Source organism: Ictidomys tridecemlineatus, chromosome 10, assembly GCF_052094955.1.
Source record: "Ictidomys tridecemlineatus isolate mIctTri1 chromosome 10, mIctTri1.hap1, whole genome shotgun sequence".
Lineage (NCBI taxonomy): Eukaryota > Metazoa > Chordata > Mammalia > Rodentia > Sciuridae > Ictidomys > Ictidomys tridecemlineatus.
In genome coordinates, this window is record NC_135486.1 from 86,881,629 (window position 1) to 86,904,854 (window position 23,226).

General features: G+C 35.2%; 1 protein-coding gene across 2 annotated transcripts in view; it reads left to right on the top strand.

Moving 5' to 3' along the window:
- The window catches only part of Itga8 (integrin subunit alpha 8), a 168,619-nt gene that overhangs the window by 18,029 nt on the left and 127,364 nt on the right, over positions 1–23,226 (top strand). For both annotated transcript variants that reach the window (XM_078023365.1, XM_005330865.5), the window contains exons 3-6: positions 10,866–10,966; positions 14,746–14,869; positions 20,045–20,106; positions 21,225–21,270. In XM_078023365.1, the coding sequence (XP_077879491.1) occupies positions 10,866–10,966; positions 14,746–14,869; positions 20,045–20,106; positions 21,225–21,270 (333 nt within the window). The remainder of the gene's footprint in view (positions 1–10,865; positions 10,967–14,745; positions 14,870–20,044; positions 20,107–21,224; positions 21,271–23,226) is intronic.

Here is a 23,226-nt window from a genome sequence, read left to right on the forward strand (position 1 = left end):
TACAAGGTCGAGAGCTTTATAGTTTTCAAAAATTACATCGTCTGCCAAAATGTTTGGTCACACCTGTGTCCGTTTCAGCTTCTCCCTTCCCTCGTCCATAGTGATCTATCTTCACTTCTTGTAATTCTCCCCGTTTTGCTAAACGAGAAGATTGGAAAAACCTGTTGTAGCTCATGTGCGCACCACATTCTACACTCCCTGACTCCTGCTCTCAAAGGCATACTCCCGAGAATGAAGGAAACAAAACCCAGTAGGCTTGCCACCCATTGGGAGACAGTCCAACGCTGCTATTTAAGGACGATTGCATCAAAGTCTAGAAACGTAGGATGAACCAGATCAATTTTATTCCTAACACCTATCTAAATTTCTCAAGTTAGCCTGCAGAGTTTTTCATTGTATCTTCAGGTTTTCTTTTCTTATTTTTTTTTTTAGATCATAAATGTAGTAAATGCCCACTCTAAGCACTCTGTGTACACACACACACACACACACACACACACACACACACACACACACAGAATATTTGCCCTTTCAAAGAAAGTGGAACCATACTGAACAATGAATGTACATAGACAAACTTCTGAAGGCACAGATGGGCCATTGGTCATTCATTCAACAAATACTTATTGAGGGTCTATTATGTGCCCTCCACTGTTTAAAAAATGGGAAATTCACTGGAGGAGCAGAGGAGTCTCTGTTCACAAAATTAATGTGTATTCTCAAGGGCGTAGTCAACAAAATGCAAACTAACAAGGCCATCTGAGATGGTGGCAAGTGCTACGAAGAAAACTAGAAAGAGTAACAGGGGGAGTGAATGACAGGGCAGTCTGACCAGGTGCATGAGGGGATGTGTGTCTGCAGAAGTGGCATTTGAGCTGCATCCTGGGTAATGAGATAGCATCCCTGTGGGATTCACAGGAGGAACAGTCCAGGCAGCATGAAGAGTAACTGCAATGGCGAGACTGAAATAGCTGGGTGTGATCAATGGACAGATAGTCAGTATGGTGGCAGCTTCATGAACCTGAAAATGTAGGAGGGGGTGAGGCCAGAGAAGCAAGCTGGCCAGGTTGTGTTGGCCCCATAGGCCACACCAGGACTTACTGTTGCAAAGGTGGCATCATAAATCATCCAGCAGAGAGAGATTGTTTGGTAAATGATGTTGGGACAACTAACTCTTTAAATTGAAATATGCAAGATATTCCTGCCACATTATATGCAAAAATAAATTTCAGATGGACAACAATCTCTATATGATTAAAACAACAAAAGAAAAATTGGGAGAAAGTACTTACAACTGATATGTGGAAAGAAGACTCCAGACCCCAAATGGGTGATGAATTTGTGGTAATCAAGGCCATTAACCAAATAAGATGAGTCAAGGGTATAAACAGGCAATTCACAGAAGAAAAATGTGAATGGTACATAAAGATGAAAAGAGGATCAATCTTACTAACAATCAGGGAAATGAAAATGAAAACATAGTGAGATATACTTCACAGTCACTCAGGTTGGGAATAATTTAAATGATCTGCAACATCAAGAGCTGATACCCCCTCTCTCATGAGCCACTGATGGGCCCGGAAATTGTGGTTGCTTTGAAGTGATGAAATGGATGTGATCATTTTCTTTGATCCAGTAACATCATTTCTGGTCTATTGCCAGAGAGAAACCCTTGTACATATGCAGATGACAATGGATATAAAGATACCTAGAGCTCATGTTTATAGTTGTTATAAAACTGAAAATGAACCTAATTTTGTTTTTGTTGTTATTTTGTTTTTTTGGTACTGGGGATTGAAACCAGGGGTGCTTAATCACCAAGCCACATCATTGGCCCTTTTTATTTTGTGAGAAAGGGTCTTGCTAAGTTGCTTAGGATCTTGCTAAATTGCGCAGGTGGGCTTTTAACTTGTGATCCTCCTGTCTCAGCTCCTCCAGCTGCTGAGATTACGGGCATACACCACCATGCCTGCCTTCAACCTAAAGTTTTATAGGTAAATGAAATGGATAAATAAAAATTAGGTGGTTATTCAATATGATTCAATACTATATGAGAATTATAAAGAATGACCTGGAGATGTCCATCTATCTTTCCATCCATTCATCCACCTACCCATTTATGTCACTATGTATTTGTCTTTGTATCTAGCTAGTTATTCATGGACATCTCACTTCTCACAGACATAAAAATGAATGTAAAATACAAATATAGGCTGCTTCATAAAGATAAGGTAATGCCTTATTTTCAGTTAAAAGAAATCCACAGCCAGGTGCTGTGGTGCATGCCTGGCTTGGGAAGCTAAGACAGGAGGACATCGAGTTCAAAGCCAGCCTCACTAACAGTGAGACATTAGGCAGCTTAGTGAGACCCTCTCTCTAAATAAAAATACAAGATAGAGCTGGGGATATGGCTCAGTGGCTGAGTGCCCCTGAGTTCAATTCTTGGTACTCCCCATCCCCCAAAAAAGGAATACACAAAAGAATACTCTATCAATTGTTGGCAAACCACAACTAAGTCTGATCTACCATCTGTTTTTGTATTGCCTATAAACTAAGAATAGTTCTTACATTTTTAAGTGGATGAAAACGATTTTCAATAATAATAATAATAATAATAATATTTTAAAGAATAATATTTCATGACACATGAAATTATAGGTGCCCATAGATAAAATTCTATTGGAACACCACCACAGTCATCCTTTTATATATTGCCTACGGGTTGCTGTTGCTATAAGGACAGAATTGAGTAGTTGTGACAAAGACCAGAGAGATAGAATAACGTGAAACACTTATTATGTGGTTCTTGATGGAAAAAAATTTTTGCAGAGCCCTGATCTGTATTATCCATAGACATTATTTTTTAGATGGCCAGAATTCGTGATGGTGGCAGCCTCTGGATGAGGAAGGAAGTGGGAAAAAGGTGGCATAGGCATTAGATGGGACTGCTCATTTGAAAAATTTCACAATCATCAGTTCTATACAGTGGGAACACATGGTTGCCATATTAAGTCCTTGTACTTTTCATGCTTGAAAAAGAAAAAAAATATTTTATACACATTATTCTGTACCAATGCATATAACTCTATTTGTACATGTTTTAACAGTAGGATAGTAATCCATTTTATAGACAAAATAAATTTATTTTTGAGTCCCTTATATATGTGCCTATAAGTTCCAGTTTTTCATATTGCACATAGAACTGTAGTATGTTTGTATTATATCTTTGAGCATTAGTGTTGTATTTTCATTGAACAAACATTTCAAAGAATTTCTCAATCAAAAGAAAAAAAATTACATTTAAAAATTTGATACATATTGTTTATGGACATTCCAAAACATTGCATCAAGTTACTCTCTTAAGAACAAATATTATTAATCTTTTGCCAGACCAATAGATGACAAGTGTTAAATCATTGTTGTTTTAATTTGAGACACAAGACGTTTCCATGAATTTACACAAGCTATCTAATTTATTTTCACCTGCAAGGCCTACCCAGACCCTTAGAACTCTTTCTCTATAGAATTTTAGTCTTTCTGTATTGATTTTTGAGCTTTTTACATATTAAATATATTGATCTTCTCTTGAAAAAAGACTCATAGGATTTTCACTGTTTATTAACTTCATAAATAGTCTTATGCCACTAAGAAAAACTTAAATTTTATGCAGTAACTGTAAAAGCTTTTTTCTAGCTTTAGACTTTGCTTTCTCTATCATTTATGATATATCAAGGAGAGACTCGCTTAGGTGACCAGTGGTCCCTACCATCCCTCAGAGCCACTGGTCCATTCACGAATTCTGTGGAGGTGACAATGTCCTGGGATAACTTGAAGCTTTCTTTTTTCTATAGAGGACATGTGGCCCAGCCCTTCATGCTTTGTCCCACAATATTAGTGGGTCAGGGTTTGGGTTTGCTTAGGAAAACAGAACCTGATTTGAGTGTCTCAACTAGGGAGGGATTTCACACAGAGACTGAGAGGTTTAGATGGCCTTGGGAAAGTCTGGGGTATGAAGGTCAAAAAGTTGTTGCCTACAGATCAGAGAATCTGGAAGTTCAGGAATCACTGAGTGTGATCTGCCTGAAGCCCATCAAAGATGAAGATCAGAAGACCAGAGAGCCACTGGCAGAACATTGCATTTTTTATTTAATATTAAAAATTCTTGTTCAGGAAAGAAAGGTTAAAAAAAAAAGGACGAAGAAAAGTCTACCTTCACCATTAAGCCAAATCTGTTTTAATTATTTGAAAAAATTTACAATGTTAGATTTAAAACCAGAAAATTTAGAAAATAATAGAACTTTTATTTATTTTTAATTTATTTTTAGCACTTACCCACTGAGCCACACCCCGAGTCCTTTTAATTTTTTTTTTTTTTGAGACGGGGTCTCAGTAAGTTGCTGAGGCTGGACTTGAACTCCTAATCCTCCTGCCTTAGGCGCCTAAGTTACTGGGATCATACGTAAGCGCTACCATGTCTGGCTTAGAATAGAACTTTTAAAAAGTGATTTACTGACTTTGAGAATCAATAAAAGCATGATATATCTAGATCAAAACTCATTTTAATAAATTGGGACCTGGGATAATGCATTTTTTTCTATTCTGCTCCTTGGACAGGGTATGGAATTAATGAAGTTCATCCATTTGTATTCTTCATCCATAAAAAATTGTTGAAAAATAGCCCACAGTTCATGCTTTCGATGAAGTCATTACACAGTTAAACCTAAGTGGTAGAAAAGATGCCTCAGGACCACCCTGGTAGAACAGCATCCTTGAATCTAGCAAAGCCAGGCCTACTTCAGAACTTGTATCTTTTTTTCCCTATAATTCCCTCCTTGCAGAAGCCTGCTTTTTTTAAGTTGTTTTGGGACCTATTTTAACTATGATTGGGTTTTTGAGGTACCAGCCTTCTTTCCATGATGGTTTAGTAGTTTAGAAATTTCAAAGCCATCGTTGTATTTTCTCCCTGTGCTTCATCAAAGCTGCATTGACAATTTGATGAGGTGTTATTAATTTCATTCCTGAGTGCCACAAATCACTAGTAATCATTTACTATACTTGTGCATCTGTGAGCCTTTTCAATTCTTAGACCTAAGTTGAGTTTCCAGGTTTCTGTTTAAAAGATATTGGTTATGGACTTGTATTTTTATGAGATTTCTGGAATATGTGACTTCCCAGTGTATAAAGAATTTCCAAGTTCATTTATCTCCTTTGGTCTTAATGACTTATGGCATCTCTATGCGACTACTGGGGGAAGGTATTAGCCTCAATTTGCAGATGAAATTAAAACTCCAAAAGATTAAGTGAATGGCCAATGGCTACCCAGTTAGTGGTGGCAAGATCCTTCGGTTCCTTACTTCCATCCATGTTTGATTAGATGGGGTAGAGAGAGAAGATGGGAGGGGAGGGGAGGGGGGATATTAGGGGATAGGAAAGGTAGCAGAATACAACAATTACTAATTGGGCATTATGTAAAATTGTGGATGTGTAACCAATGTGATTCTGCAATCTGTATTTGGGGTAAAAATGGGAGTTCACAACCCACTTGAATCTAATGTATGAAATATGATATGTCAAGAGCTTTGTAATGTTGTGAACAACCAATAAAAAAAATAAATAAAAAAAAAAGAAAAAAAAAAAAAGATCCTTCGGTTCTGAGTTCTACAACTGTCCATGCTGCCTAGACACAAATAGAAATGTTTATGTTTTTCATTTTAGGCTATAAGGTATAAGATGCCCTTCTTCTTTGCCAGTTGTGTGCACTTTTGGGTGAGGATATCCAGAGCTTGTTTTGTTTGTTTGTTTGTTTGTTTGTTTGTTTTAATGTCCATATCAAAAGCGTACAACTTTTAAGAAGGAAATTCATTATTTTCTTCAAAGATATCAATATATTGAGTATAGGGTAAGACTGAATATATATAAATTATTCTTTTAAAAAGTCTATAAGCATTCTATACACAGTTGAAGGTTTAATGACATTTATTTTGGCCTTATCTAACGGAGAATCAAAGTTCATTTTGTAATGTATTTATGATAGAATCAAGAAAGAAAAATAAAATACATACGAAAGGAGATATGTAAATAAGAGGACTTAGAACCAATGTTTTTTTTGTTGTTGTTGTTGTTGTTTTCTTTTGTTTTATACCAGGGATTGAACTCAGGAGCCACTTAACCACTGAGCCATATCCCCAGCCCTTTTTTTGTATTTTATTTAAAGACAGGGTCTTGCTTAGTTGCTTAGGGCCTCACTAAATTGCTGAGGCTGGTCTTGAACTTGCAGTCCTCTTGCCTCAGCCTCCCAAGTGGCTGGGATTACAGTTGTGCCCCACCACACCCAATGTACCAATGTCTTTAGAAACTCATCAACTATTTTTGATAACACTCGTTAGAACAATGCAGTTAGAACTGTGTGGGAAGTCAGTTGATTGGGGAAACAACAGTGAATAAAGATATTTGCCTTTGTTTAAGACTTGAAGTGGGTTATAATTGGCAGGAGTTTCTCCCCAGATGATTCCTCTCATGAGGATCCCTGTGAAGTGTGTGTAAAATAGAGTGTCATCTTTGGTGGCTGTGTGGACACATTACTCAGTTAAGAAACAAGACCTTGGCATCCTTGATGCCGGCTCCTGCTGTCCCATGCTGAGAAATTGTGTGCTTTTCAGACAAGAGAGTATCTCGTGGTTTGGAATTCTTTAGGGCAGTTATAATCATTTGGTCTTCTATCTGAAACAAATCAATAATAGAAGAGTAGATTCAAGACTACCAGCGTCCATATCAGGTATGGTTAGCTCTAAAATGTAAACTATGAGAAATATTTTTTTTAAGTTGTGAAATGTCATGTACATATTTTCATTCTGTATTTATGTAATGAAAGTCATCCTCTACCTTGGACTTAAAGAGAAATCACCCTTGTGTATGAAAATTAGTTTTAAGTATTTTTTAAATCAACAAATAAAATTGTATATATTTACAGTGTACAACAAGGTATTTTGATATATGTATATACTGTGGAACAATTAAATCCAGCTAATTAATCTATCCACCATCTAACCCAGTTACTTTTTTGTTGTTGTTGAGGTGAAAAATTTACTATTCTCTTGGCAGTTTTCAAGTACACATTATAACAACTGTTGTCACACACAATACAATAGATCTCTAAAACTTATACCTCCTAACAAACTTTTCATGCATTGACCAACATCATTCTACTCTCTGCTTTTGTAATTTCAGCATTTTTACATTCCGCACATAAGCAAGATCATGCACCATTTGTCTGTTTGTGCCTGGCTTATGTTATGTAGTATAATGTGCCTACAGTTCATCCATGTTGCCACAAATAACAGAATTCCATTTCTTAAGGTTAATTAGCATCCCAAGTGTATGTATGTCACATTTTCCTTACTCCATTGGTAAACACTTAAGATGATTCCATATCTTGGCTGTTGTGAATATGTTGCGATGAGCATGGAGCGTAGAGATCTCTTTAACATACAATTTTATTTCCTTTGGATATATACTCAGATGTGGGATTGCTTGAGCATGTGGGAGTTCTATTTTTTAACTTGGTGTGAAGTATTTTAACTCCTCACTCCTATCCATAAGGGAGGGATGGGTACTAGTTTGCATTCCCATCTCCAATGTGCCATCATTTCCTTTTCTCCACATCCTTGCCAGCATTTGTTGTCATTAGTCTTTTTAGTAATAGCCATTCTTACTAAGGTGAGGTGATACCTCATTATAGTTCTAATTTGCATTTCCCCATAGATCAGAGTGATGTTGAACATTTGTTCATATTCTTGTTCATCCTTTGCTTTTGAGAAATATCTATCCAGGTCCTTTGCTCAGATTATAACTGGATTACGTGTTTCTTGCTATTGAGCTCCTTGAATTCCTTATATATCTTAGGTATTAACCTTTATCACAAGTATGGTCGGTGAGTATTTTCTTCCATTCCACAGGTTGTTTCTTTACTCTTGGTTGTTTTCTTTGCTGTATAGAAGCATTATAATTTGATGCAATCCCATTTGCCTATTTTTGCTTTTGTGGTCTCTGTTTTGGGGGGTGATGTCCAAAATGTATTTGCTAAGACCGACAACAAAAAACTTTCCTCCCATGATTTCTTCGACTAGGTTTACAGTATGAAATCTTCCAATTCAGCATTTAATCCATTTTGAGTTGATTTTTGTATATAGAGTAAGATAAAGGTTCTTCTGCATGTAGATATTCAGTTGTCCTGAGAGCACTTATTGAAGAGGCTATCCATTACCTATTGTGTGTTTTCGGCATCTTTGTTGAAGATTGGTTGATTTCTAAGATTTTGGATTTATTTATGGGCTCTCTATTCTATTCCATTGGTCCATGTACCTGTTTTTATGTAAGTACTATGTTATTTTGATTACTGTAGCTTTGCAAAAATACTGTATTTTAAAGTCATGTAGTGTGATGCCTCCAGCTTGGATCTCTTTGTTTAGAATTGCTTTGGTTTTTTGGTGTCTTTTGTAAGTTCAATAGGAATTTTACAATTGCTTTTCCTTTTTCTTTTGTTTGTTCTAATTGTTATACATGACAGCAGAATGCATTTAAATTCATTGTACACAAATGGAGCACAATTTCTCATTTCTCTGGTTGTACACTATGTAGAGTCACATCATATGTGCAGTCATACATTTACCCAGGGTAATGACATTTATCTCATTCCACTATCTTTCCTGCCCCCATGATTCCTCTCCTCCTCTCCCTCTCCTTGGCCCAAAGTTACTCCTTTCTCCCCCCACCCTCAGTCACCCCCCCCAGTAGGAATCATCATCCACTTATCTGAGAGAACTTTTGGCCTTTGGGTTTGGGGGATTGGCTTACTTCGCTTAGCATGATATTCTCCAACTCCATCCATTTACCTGCAAATGGCATAATTTTATTCTCTTTTAATGCTGATTATATTCCATTATGTATATATACCACAGTTATTTTTATCCATTCATCTGTTGAAGGACATCTAGGTTGTTTTCACAGTTTAGCTATTTTAAATTGAGCTGCTTTGAACATTGATGTGGCTGCATCACTATACTATGCTGATTTTAAGTCCTTTGGGTATGGACTGAGGAGTGAGATAGCTAGGTCAAATAGTGGTTCCATTGCAAGTTTTCTTAGGAATCTCCATACTACTTTCCTCATTGAAATTTTAATAGGGATTGTATTAAATCTATAGATTGCTTTGGATATCATGGCTATTTTTTAAATTTTATTTATTCCTATTTGTTATGTACAACAGAAGAATGCAATTCAATTCATAGTACATATATAGAGCACAATTTTTCATGTCTATGGTTGTACACAAAGTAGAGTCATACCACTCATGTCTTCATATATGTACTTAGGGTAATGATGTCCATCTCATTCAACCTTCTTTCCTACCCTTATGCCCCCTTCCTCTCACTCCCTCCCCTTTGCCCTATCTAAAGTTTGTCTATTCCTCCATGCTTCCCCCACCCCCATCCTCATTATAAATCATCCTCCTCATATCAGAGAAAACATTCAGCCTTTGGTTTTTGGTATTGGCTTACTTCACTTAGCATTATATTGTCCAACTCCATCCATTTACCTGCAAATGCCATGATTTTATTCTCTTTTAATGCTGAATAATATCCCATTATGTATATATACCATATTTTCTTTTTCATGGCCATTTTAACAATATTTATTCTTTTCAATCCATGAACCAAGTATACATTTCCATTTGTTTTTGTCTTCCTCAGTTTCTCTTATCAGAGTTTCATGGCATTCAATGTATAGATCTTTCAGCTCATCATTAAGTTTATTCCAAAGTATTTTTAATGCTATTTGATGGGTTTGATTTTCTTGACCTTATTTTCGTATAGTTTAGAAATGCTACTGATTTTGTATTAATTTTGCATTCTGTAATTTTACTGAATTTGGTTATTATTTCTAACATTTTTTTGGCACACTTTAGGGTTTTGTGTATATAAGACCATGTTATCTGAAAAGAGAGATCAGAGACAATTTAATTTCTTCTTTTCTTTTTTTAATTTTTATTTGTTTTAATTAGTTACACATGACAATACAATGATCTTGACATATCATATATTTGAATCAGATGGGGTAATTTCTTGTTTTCTGATTTACATTCCTTTTATTTCCCTCTCTCTCTCTCTCTCTCTCTCTCTCTCTCTCTCTCTCTCTCTCTCTCTCTCTCTCTCGATTTTTTTTTTTTTTTTGCCCAATTGCTCTGGTCAGGACTTCTAATTCTATGTTGAATAGAAATGGCAATAGTGAGCATCCTTATCCTGTTCCTTCAACTTTCATCATTGAGTATGATATTAACTATGGGCTTGTGGATAAATGGCCTTTATTGTGTTGAGGTATGGTCCTTTAATACCTAATATGTTGAAAGTTGAGTTGCTACAATGAAAGGATAAATATTGTCAAATGCTTTTTTCTGCACCTATTGAGATGATAATATATTTTTTCTTTTATTCTATTGACATGATCTAGTATGTTTATTGTTTTGCATGTATTGAAACTTTATCCCTTGCATCCCAGGAATAAATCTCACTTGATCATGGTGAATAGTCTTTTTAATGTGCTGTTTAATCTGAATTACTAGTATTTTTGTATCTGTGTGCACCATGGATATTGGCCTATAATTTTCTTTTCTTGTAGTGTCCTTGTCTGATTTTGGTATCAGGGTAATGCTGCTCCTTGGAAATATTCTCCTCTTCAATTTTTTTTGAAAAGTTTAAAAAGGATTAGTATTAGTTCTTCTGACATTTGAATGCACAAATTTATTACTGTGTATTTTAACTGGATGACACATTTTACAAATTACTAATAATTGATATCCTCCTTGTCAGACAACAGAAAGATCAGAGTTAATGGAACCAAAGAACCTATAGAGTTTAAATCGAATCAGTGGTTTGGAGCAACAGTGAAAGCTCACAAAGGGAAAGTTGTGGTGAGTACAAATTGTGTGATTGTGGTGTTGCTTTGGAATAGTGGGTGCACAGAAATGTTGTAATGCTCATATTTAGAAAAACCCCATTATCCAGGAACTTATTACACTCTCAAAGGTAAAGTATTGGCTTCTAATACTTTTTAGTGCTTAAAATTAAACAATGTAGTTTAATGTTCAAAGCTATGGGAAATGAAAATTGTTTCTCAAAAGAGCAGTTAGATACTTTCATGGTCTTATATACACAAAACCCTAAAGTGTGCCAAAAAAATGTTAGAAATAATAACCAAATTCAGTAAAATTACAGAATGCAAAATTAATACAAAATCAGTAGCATTTCTAAGACATATGAAAAAAATAAGAGCTAATTATTCAGGAGGGTATTTTATTGATTAAGATTTAAAGATCTGTCTAAAATCTGAACAGAAAAACAAGAGCACTCCTCTACTGCAGTTATCACTGATTCTTTTTTGAATAAAAGTCAAGCTTTCTTTAATATAAAAATGTTAGAAACTACTAACTACCTGATTTTGTGATTTCATTACTGCTTTTGTACTGAAAACTCTCAAATATATATCTTTTAGTTTTAAACTGTTGTGATTATAACTCCTATTCTTATTTTTGATAAACAATAATACATGTCTAAGTTGTTGAGAAATAAGTAACCATTGAATTAATCTGAATTTTGGAGGGTTAGGGATTTTTTAAAATTTGTTGGCTTTAATTTCTCTTCAACAATAAAGAAATAATTTTGGATTTTAGAATTTGTTTAAAGCTATTTGAATTATAGTTTATTAAGAATAAACATCTAAAGAATAAATACCTAAATTACAGTTTAGTGAGAATAAATATCTAAAAGTTTTATTTATTCTGTGGCTAACCTCCTCCAAAAGATTTTTACATAAATAGAGGACGTGCAAAATATAGATTATCTTCTTTAGTTAGAAATACAGCATTTACAATGCACTTTATATAGTTTTTACATTTATATAGTTTTCTTCCAGAATTAATAAGATCTTTATTCTTTAGTTATATATGGCTTATGAGAATTACTAATGACAAACTAAGTCCATCCTAATAACTGTTTGGGATTCAAAATATCTTTGGGGTACTTTATTTTCTGAAGTCTGAAATTTTATCTGTAGCACATAATTGTTGCACAATATTTCTAGAAACCTCCAATTGGAAATACAATAATATAATATGTTCATGATAAGAATGTTTTATTTTTGATATGGTTGCATTTTTTAAATTATGTGATGAAAAGAATAGTGTAAAGTGTATTTTCAGTTAATCTTTGTTTTTTATTTTGAGTGCCAAAACTTAGCAGAATGAAGAATTAAATTTTACTCTATGTGATACAATATTAAAATTAACAACTAATAATGCACAATAATTAATTATACAAAATCTGTATACCTTGCATTGAATTTATTAACCAAGTAACTGAGAGGGCCCTAAGACAAGGGAGCCGAGATGCCTTGGAGACTTTGGGGGCACTAGCAAGACTTTATACTGTATAGGAAAGCAAAACCACACAGCCAAAGTTGTAGAAAGGTGATTGACTTGAAAATATGGGTTGTCTCTGCTAAAAGTATGTATTGGACTAGATTATAAAGGATACATTTAAAAGCAGAAGATGACTTTAAAATCAGTATGTCTTCACTTCTCATTAGAACATAGCCTAGTAGCTCCATCTTCTAGGATTCTGCAATTTTGTGTCCTTAGGGATGAGGCTTGAACAATCAATTCAAGCTAGCAAAAAAGAAGTCAAAAAAGCTACCTATGTTGGGCTGGGATTGTGGATCAGAGGTAGAGCTCTAGCCTAGCATGGGCGGGACCCGGGTTCGATCCTCAGCACCACATAAAAATAAAGGCATTGTGTTGTGTCCATCTACACCTAAAAAATAAATATATTTTTTAAAAAGCTGCCTATGTTTTGTACACATTTACTGCCTCTCTCATTCTTAGCAACATTAATATTATTTAACTTAAAGAGGATTTCATTTCTATCCTTTTAAATATCATGCCCTTGTTAGAATCTAAATTCTGAAGAAGAAATCAGAGCATGTCAGTTAAAAAAAATCACATTTTTCTTATTGATGTTTACATTTATTTTTGTTGATAAAATTCCTAATATTGTGCGAGCTAATTCAAAGGCAAGTCCTTCTTTTCACCATAATTTACTCCTAGAAGCAGCACCATAAGGAAGACTCTAATAAATATGTCTTATTTTCTCCAGAGGAGCATTCTTAAAAGTAGAAGAAGTGAGTAAAGCATCAGATAAGTTTCTAATATTAATATGACAAATTTGTTATCATAAAACAAAGATATAATAACTAATACATACTATTTTAATATTGTAAAATTATGTTTCAATTTCTATTTAGTAGGCATGCATTTAATTTAATTTAACATGCAATTATTAAGAAACATCTACATAAAAAGCTCTGTTAAGTGCTGTTGGCAGTTTAATAAATTCCAAAAGAGGCTCCAGTGTGAGATCAAGTGTATAACATGCACCCTTATCAAATTTACCACTCTATAGATTAGCTGGAAATAAGCATGAATGCTTCTTTTCTAAGCTTTTGGGGTTTTGCCTTGTTAGAATTGAGAGTGCATTTATGGAATGACTTGGATAAGTTGCCTCCTTCAAAAAGATTGTCTGTGGTCTTTAGAGTTTGTCAGAATAAATTTCTCCATAACAAGCAGAGTCAGATTGTTGAATTACTTCACATCTAATGTTATGCTTTGGAAATACTTATAGGTCATTAACATGTGCTTTTTTTTTTAATTGTAGATGGACAGCATGACTTTAATTTATTTGTGTATTTTTTTTTGATGTGGTGCTGAGGATGGAACCCACATGCAAGGCAAATGCTCTGCCACTGAGCTGTAGCCTCAGCCCCAACATGTGCTTTTTAAATGACTTTTTGATTACTTCTCATAAAATTGCTGAAACAGGCATAAGATGCTATCTCTTGCCTTCAGTTTTACTGTGATTAAAAAACAATAAGTGAAAATAAAGCCCAAAATACTGTGATAAGGAGGTAGTATGTCTAGATGGAAGTCATTATTTAAACATTCAGAAGAAGCAACTATGGAAATCCACCAAACAGAGGTTTATAAACTTGTGTGCATCCTTCGATTTGGAAGTCATCTTTTTTTTTTAAGTAACAACTAAACAAAGAAAGGAAGCATTTCTCATTTTAAGACATCACAGTGATTCATTCACTGTTTAAATGATCATTAGCTTTCTTGTAGGTTCAATTTAAAAAAAAAGAAATGAAAAGAAAATACAAGGTTATTTGCTTTTAGGAAGTAATTTTCTTTTGCCATGTTACTTTTTTTAAATTTAAAATTCTGGTGGGGGGGCTCATTCCTTTGTATATGTTTAATGTTTGTTTAATGTATATTAATATTTGTTTAATGTATATTAATGTTAAAAAGCAGCTTGGCGAGTTTAAATCAACCAAGGACTCACTAGGATGATGAAGGCCAATTAATTCAACTGACAATTTAAAATAATATGTCCTAGCTTTAGGTTCACTAATTGAAAATTAGAGTCAAACTATTATATAAGAAAACTACCTTGAGGAGAGAAGGGGGAAGTACTGGGAAAAGATATTGGCCAAATTTTATTGTTATATTGTGTGTATGTGCAAATGTGTAAAAACAAATCCCATCAATATGTACAACTATTATGCACCAATAAAAATGTGGGGAAAAAATAAATAGAAAACTGCATCAGAAATATTTTTACTGTCTTTGATTTTTTTTAGGCCTGTGCTCCTTTATATCACTGGAGGACTCTTAAACCAACACCAGAAAAAGACCCGGTTGGCACTTGCTACGTGGCAATTCAGAATTTCAGCGCCTATGCTGAATACTCCCCTTGTCGGAACAGTAAGTTATTTTTATCCATTAAGACTGAAATCTAGCTCAATGGCTTTTCTATGATGGATTCTTATCTATTCCTTTTCTATGATGCAGGTAAATTAAAAACACCAGTGAGGGCTGGGATTGTGGCTCAGCGGTAGAGAGCTCGCCTAGCAGGGGCATGAACCCAGGTTCAATCCTCAGCATAAAAATAAAGGAATTGTGTTGTGTCCATCTACACCTAAAAAATTAATATTAAAAAAACACCAATGATACATTGTAACATGACAGGGGAAAGGGAGGAAGGTGTAAATTATCAAAAGCTTTGATTGGAAGGCCAATGTTCAGAATTCTGCTGACCCTTTTCTGTGTTTTTGGAAATTCAGTGATTAGATATTCTGCAGTAGAATTGATTTCTTCCCTGTTTTAGGTCTGAAAGTGTCAGTTGCTGCTTAAATTTTACACAGTATTCTAAAGAGGGTGGCTGCCCATTCTGCTTGTTTGTGGCAGGCATGGTGTTGGTCAGCTCATGGTGTTGGGCCCAGCTCAGCATCAGAGTTCTGTCTGGCCTGTGTTCTTAGGGGCTGTTGCTTTGATTGACAGACACTTTTCTCCTTAAGGTATTCAATTTCCCACTACCACCACTACCACCATTTTTTTCCCCCAGTGAAGATGCTGTACACTTAGAATCCAAATTTCCTCTGGCAGTTCTAGAAATCTTCCAATAAAGCATGTTTTAAAGGAAGCCTGTGAGTGCCATTTGGGGGACGTTGCTGTATAATCCCTTTATTTTGTAGAATACCCAAGGACTCTGAGATGGCATGATGGGTGGATGGATTGACTGATTATCTGCTCAGAGTTTTTTGGGAATGCCTCCATTTTTCTAAGTGCCAAGTAGATTACTGGTTTTTATAGATAAGCGAACAATGGGTTTTTACTCTTATTCTTATTAATTCAGCAAATGACATTGGATGGGGAAAAATGTCATTGGAAAGAACTTTCTAGAGACTGATTTCGTACATGGTTTTTTAAAAAATCCCAATCCAGAGTTAGTTTAACTCCGAAAATTACAAGTGAATTTTCCTCATTTTGCATAAATATTTTTAAAATTCAAGATTACTGGGAACTTAGTGAGCCCCTGTTTCAAAATAAACAATAAAACCAGGCACAGTGGTACATCCACTGTGTACATCCACTGTAATCCCAGCAGCTTGGAAGGCTGTGGCAAGAGGATCACAAATTCAATGCCAGCCTCAGCAAAATCGAGGTCTCAGTGAGACCCTGTCACTAAATAAAATACAATTGGATTAAGAGAGAGGCCCTTGAGTTTCACACCTGAAAGTGGAATTTATTTTTAACTCTGCTAGGTTTTGATGATTTTCTAAATGTCAGCTAAATAAATAATCTGTGGAATAATAAGGACTTCGCTTTAAACAGCTATATTAAAGGTTCTTTGTGGATAACCAGATTTCATTATTTATTCATTCAACACATTTATTGAACACATTAACACTACCCATTCTACTGTTAGGCTACACACCAAAGAATAAGAGAAAACAAACCCCTTTGTCCAAGGAACTGACACTTCAGTGGGAGAGATAGAGAACAAACAACAAACATAGCAACAAATAAATTCAAATATCATATCAGGTCGAGAAAAATGCCTTGAAACAGCAAGGCAAGAGAGAGAGGCATGACCCAGGCCTGGGGGGGACAGGTAGAAGGGGGCTCCTTAGACAGGACGATAGGGAGAAATTCTTTTAGCAAGTGGTAGTTGGGATAGTGAGGGGAGAAATTTCCCAGGAACAGGCCATAGTCAGGAAGAGGCTAGTGTGGCTCACTTTCCATTCAGGTGCTCGGTTCTTGGGTTTGGTAAGAGGTCAGTGTTGTTAAGCCCAAAAGATTCAATGCTGAACTTGTTTTATCATTGCTTATACCTATCCATAGCACTTTTTTCATGATGGCTATAGATGCTTCCCCAAATTACACATTTTTGTGGTAATTAAAAGCTGAGCCCATCTTTACTCGCTTTTTGCCTTGATGACACGTCTTATTCCTCCAACTGACATCAAGGGTGATCATTTGTAAAACCTGTCCTACTTCTTGTTCTGCCCCTTTGCCTGACTGCCCATGTGATGTGAGAGCTCACACAGCCCACAGAATCCAGTCTTGTGGGACACAAGTTTCAGTGTGAGGTTGAAGCATGATGTAAATATAAATTACAGACACTCTAATCTTGAGCTTCTTTATGGTGCCAATTTATTTATTCTTTATTTTCCTAAATAGAAGAGTAGTGGAATAAAGGCAAAAACGGAGCTGAGGCTGAGTTGCAGAATTGCTCAGTAAATGGCCAAGAATTTTTTGGACTCTAATACAACCCACAGTCTTCACATCCTCAGGGGCTCCCTATTCCTACTTGTACTTCTTCCTCTTTAAATCATCCAAAGAGCAGACTTCCTGTCATGGTTAAGAAATTCACAGTTCATTAACACAAAGCCAGCTTGTTCATGAGCATATGGTCAATATCACAGAACAGGGACATCAGCAATATTATTTTCAAAAGAGAATTTAAAGAATCGCTTCTGTTCATTCCGCACCACAAACTCACTCCGCAACTGTGAGCAATGTGGGAACTCACCTGTTCATTCATATGGATGTCACATCTTCAGCTCTTACAGTTATTCATGATTCGGGTGAGGAGAGTTGACACACACTCTCCCATTTTACTCTGGATGCCAAAAAAATAGTAGCAAATGAACAGCATCCGTCCTCACATTCCTGAGTTCACTGGAACGTAATTATAAAGTTTAGAGACATTCTGAAATTCCAGGAAGAAGGATGCCTTCAGCTCTTCCAATAAATCATGATTCAACAAGAAAAGAGAAATGGCTTTGTGGACGAAAGAACTTCACAAGCTACTCCAGTTGCCACTCAAAATAAACATGTGAAGTTGGTTATTTTCTCAATGAATTTTTTTTAAATAGTGTTTTCTCTTCATCTTTTTCAGTTTCTTGTTCTAAAGCAAAATAGCTTCCAAGAATGATCATGTTCCTTTCCTGTTGAATACTTGACAATATTAAAAAGAATAGTTGACTTTTTAAAAAAGATTTGTGCCTTCCAATTTAAAAAAGAAGCAAAAGGGAAACCAGTAGAGTAAGAGGATCAAGTAAGGGAGTGAGGTAGGGAAAAGAGGTACTAGGGAATGAAATGGATCATATTATGTACATGTGTGAATATGTCATAATGAATCCCACTATTATGTATAATTCTAATGAAAAAGAAAAAGGTTTGTGCGTTTAAGAATACATTTCTTAAACATATTGAGATTAACACATATAGATTCACATAGCAGTGCATCATGCATGCACTTATATTTCTAGATGTGTATGAATATTTACACCCATGACATTCTAGAAAACTAGTACCCAGAGGTTATATAGATGAACTTTTATGGAACTTAATAAAATTCATAGCCATAAGCCACAAAATATGATTATAAAAGGAGGAAAGAGGGGTTGGGGTTGTGGCTCAGTGGTCATTCACCTAGCACGGGTGAGGCACTGGGTTCGATCCTCAGCACCACATAAAGATAAATAAATAAAGGTTCTGTGTCCACCTGTAACTAAAAAATATTTTTTAAAAAAGAAGGAAAAATTATGTCACAATATATTGTATATGGTAGAAAACTTTGAAATGTAAAAAAAAAATTAAATTAAAAAAAGAAGGAGAGCATCTGGAGAAACTGATGATGACGATACTAAAATTAGCTAAGTACTGACCAAAGGCAGGGGAAAAAAATGGAAGACATTCTAGGAAAAGCTGGAAGGACAATATCCATTTCAGAAAGCGTCTGGAACAGGCACACATCCAACCTGTGAGTGTTTCCTGTGATGATGTGTATTTGTTTCCTTTCCTGCCCTCTCATTTTAGTTTTCATTCTGTAATATTCTTTTTTATTATTATTATTAGTTGTTCAAAACATTACAAAGCTCTTGACATATCATATTTCATACATTTGATTCAAGTGGATTATGAACTCCCATTAGGAATATTCTTGATAAAAAATAAGTAATTAATAGCATGTTCATATCTAGCACTACACACACACACACCACATATTCTTTTTTGGTAGTGGGGGATTGAACTCAGGAGCACTTGACCACTGAGCCACATCCCCAGCCCTATTTTGTATTTTATTTAGAGACAGGATCTCACTGAGTTGCTTGGCACCTTGCTTTTCCTGAGGCTGGCTTTAAACTTTCGATCCTCCTGCCTCAGCCTCCCAAGCTGTTGGGATTACAGGTGTGTGCTACCACACCTGGTCCATATCTAGCTATGTTAACTATTAAGATTTCCCCTTCTTAACTACATGTTAGCTATAATTCAAGCATTTTAGAAGTGCTTAAAGTACAAGTTATGAGCAGTACATTTCTAATCTTAATGCCATAAAGACTTTGATAATAAAACTATTGGAATCCTTCTGTTGGTATATAATTTGCACAAGTATACAATGAGATATTTTCGGACATTCTGTTAGTGAATAACACTGAATACAAAATAACCATTCCTAGAGTGTTCTCTTTCTCGTGAACATCAGCATTGGAATGTCCCTGTGAGAGTGATTGCAATCAGAAATGGAATTTGCCAATTTATCTAACAATAGAATAATTTTAAGGTCAGTTCCTAATGAAAAGCACAGAAATGGAAATCCTTTTTGGTGTTCCCCCAGTAGAAAGCAAGAACACAGGTGATCTTTCTCCAGGCATTCCTGTTAGGAATGGCAAATGTATGAGAAGGAGCAGGCAAAGATGAGAGGTTAGTGTCACAAGGGCAATTAGAAAGATAGTCTAAAGGTGGAGATTTTATTTCTTCCAATGAACATGATTTGTAAAACCCAATTTAACTCTGTTTCTTTTGCTGTATTCCCTAAACGCAGAATAGTCAATACTCTATGTGAGCAGTAGATCCAAAAAGATATTATTCCTATTGCTCTTACTATAGAATCACAATGATGTTTAGAATCAGAAAATACGTGGAACACATTTAACAAATTACTTGGAATGAATTTTTAAAATACAGAACATATTAATTATTTCAGGTTTAGAAATCTACAGGGAAAACAACAAAATATATGGAATTGGTCATTAAAATATATCTTAGAAATGATGACGTTATAACACTTACATATCTTGATCCTTCCAGGCAATGCCGATCCTGAAGGCCAAGGTTACTGCCAAGCAGGATTTAGTCTGGATTTTTATAAGGTGAATTGTTTTGGTCTTGCAGTCTCTAATATTTCATGTGGTTTGTTGCTGTTTAACCCTCTTTCCCTCCCATGCCCCTCAACAATAGCAACAACCAATGAACCCTTAGGTACCTATGTATCCATGTCTGGCAACTTCTTAAGATTATTTTTCCATTTACTCTTTATTTCTATTAAGGAATCTATGCACATAACAATTTATTGATGAAATCACATACAATGACATATGTATAGGAATACCAGGAAAAGCAATCATCTTCTTTCCTATCCCCTGTAGCAATTGTTTTTAAATGAAAATCTCAAAAACTTAGGGAAAAAAATATATTTCTAAATTGATGAGAAGAATCTATAAATTATTTAATCTCTTAGCTGGGACTGATTGATTTGGTTATACAAGAAAATTCACATATCCTTTTACAAAATTAAAAACACAGATGTCTAGTACTGGTACTTGAGAACAGACATCCTAGGGTTTTGAAATAGAGATACAGTAGAAATTTTTCATCAACATATGTTGTTTGATTGCTGTTCATTATATTTTCTGTCATGGCTTTTTTGTTTTGTATTAATTTTTCTCCCACTGGGATATACAGATTTAAGGTACCCAAAGTGGGACTGTATGCAGTTGAAAATATATTTACATTTTCTAGTTCGGAGGGTTTGCTTTCTTTCCTGAGAAGGGGGTAGGCTTGCAGATATATGAGAAAATAAAGCAGGCATTACTGTGGCCTTGAAAAAAAAATCAGGACAGAATTTTCCTTTTATTATCAAGGCTTTTTCCAAGACCATGCCTGCTAAATCGTGCAGCATTAAAAATGCAGATGTTTTGTTTACCAGAGGCAGTGCCAAAAAAACTGAATTTATATATTCTCAGGGGAGAAAGTTCAACTTACCTGAGTCATATTACCACTCTTTAATCACATACTAAATAATTGAGAGGAAATTAAAAGAGGAAAGAAAACGACCTACAGGCCTCTGATACAAGGACCTCTTTGAAAAATCGTTTTTTAATGAGAACAAATGGTCAGAGCAGTGCTTATTAGCAATGATTTATCGCTCTGAAAGTTCCTCAGTGTTTCTTTTCCAATTGTTGTTCCTGTTGCTGCTTCTGTTTTGTAGAATGGAGACCTCGTTGTCGGAGGACCTGGAAGTTTTTACTGGCAAGGTATGTTCTGTTAGCAGAGGAGAAAAGCACATTTGTTGTTACTCATAAGGAGTCAAATGTTGACTTTTTATTACATTAATATTTTATCCTTAGTCATAGTTTCTTGAATAAAGCATCGTTTCAATTTGTACTCTTAATATAGAAATGCTATTTTAAAAAATTCTTGCAACTTAACAATTCATTTCTTCCCCAAGAACTTACTGACGCTGTGCCAAGGTTTTGTGTTAGATGCTAGGAATATAATAATGGGTGAAAACAGATATGGTTTTTACCTTCACAGAAGTTAATAACTGGGGAAAGATACAGGCATCAATTGAATAGTAACCTGAGTACCTAAGAAACTCTGATCATGATACACAGGAGGAAGGAAAGTGATGTCATGCTGGGGCCATAAAAATGCAGGAGGCTTTCCCAGGGTGGCTGCAAATAGGTGAGCTTTGTATTCTGATCCCTGGCTGACAGGGAGCTGGAATACAAGTTGTAATCTACTTAAGGGCCACCAACTTAGGTGCAAGACAGCATGTACCCAAATGGGATGACTTCCTCTAATTCTTTTTTTTTTTCTTTTTTGCTACTGGGTATTGAACCCAGGGGTGCCTAACCACTGTGCCATATCCCCACCCCTTTTAATTTTTTTTAGTTTGAGACAAGATCTCACTAAACCTCTTAGGCCCTCACTAGGTTGATAATTAGGATTTTTAAAAGGAGGGGTAAGAGCTGTATATGGAGTGGCCCTACCCATCACGCAAAGGGCTTGCAGGCCAAGGTAAACAGCATTGTCACTGTCCTACAAACAAAACACTACTGGTGGATTTAAAGAGTATAAATGGATGGGTTTAGCTGGAGTAGGAAGGTGATATTTGTCCTCAGAACAATGGGAAGGTTCTGGGGAAGTTCATGGCATACTATTATCAAATTCACGTTTTAAGACCATCACCATGGCTATGATCTAAAAGCTGATTGGAAGTTGGCTGAAGTGAAATATTAGCAAACTAAGTCATAAGGTTGTTATAAAGTTATAAGCTAACTAAAAGTTTTTAAAGTCAACTAGCTATAGGTTTCAGGTAAACATGTTTGCTCCTTAAGAATAGAGATATGCAGATTGAAAAGGAGAAAAAATTTGCCAGACATGGTAGTGCGCACCTGAAATCAGGAAGCTAAGGCAGGAGGATGGCAAGTTTAAGGCCTGCCTCAGCAACTTAGTGAGGCCTTTAGCAACTTAATGAGACAGTGTCTCAAAATTTAAAAAAAAAAAAAAAATTTAAAAGGGCTGGAGATGTGGTTCTGTGGTTGAATGCCCCTGAGTTCAAATGCTACCAAAAAAAAAAAAAAAGAAAGAAAGAAAGAAAGAAAGAAAGAAAGAAAAAATTCATGTTAAGAATATGTTACTGACTTCTGCAACTAAAATCAGTTGGGTACCACTCACTGAATTAGAGAACAATGGAAAAATCAGGTTTAGAATAAGTTGGAAAGAGAAGGTGTTCAGTTTGCTTTTGGTTATGTTGAGTATAGAAATGTTGGACTGTCCGAGAGTTTTTCACTTAAGTATTTAGGTATCAAGACTGAAGTTCTATGAGGATATCTTGGGGTGAAAAATAAACTTATGTCACTTGCATATTGGTGATAACTGAAGCCATGGATAAGAATGAGATATCTAACAAGAGAATACAGAGAATTTAGATGAAATTTTGGGCATAAAGTTCAGGATAATTAGAGTAGAATGTGAGACAGATGAATAGCTGAGGAATGATTGTTTTAAATGGAAGAGACTGGATAATATTTAAAAGCCAATGGGAAAGGTCCAGGAAGATGAATTTATGATAAAAATTTATATAAAATTACTCTTAAGCTTAATTCATACACATTAATCATGAATATCAAATAATTGACATCTTGGTCTTTAAAGATTATTTTGCAAACTGAAAAACATGTTTTGCAAGAGATGGACATAAAATA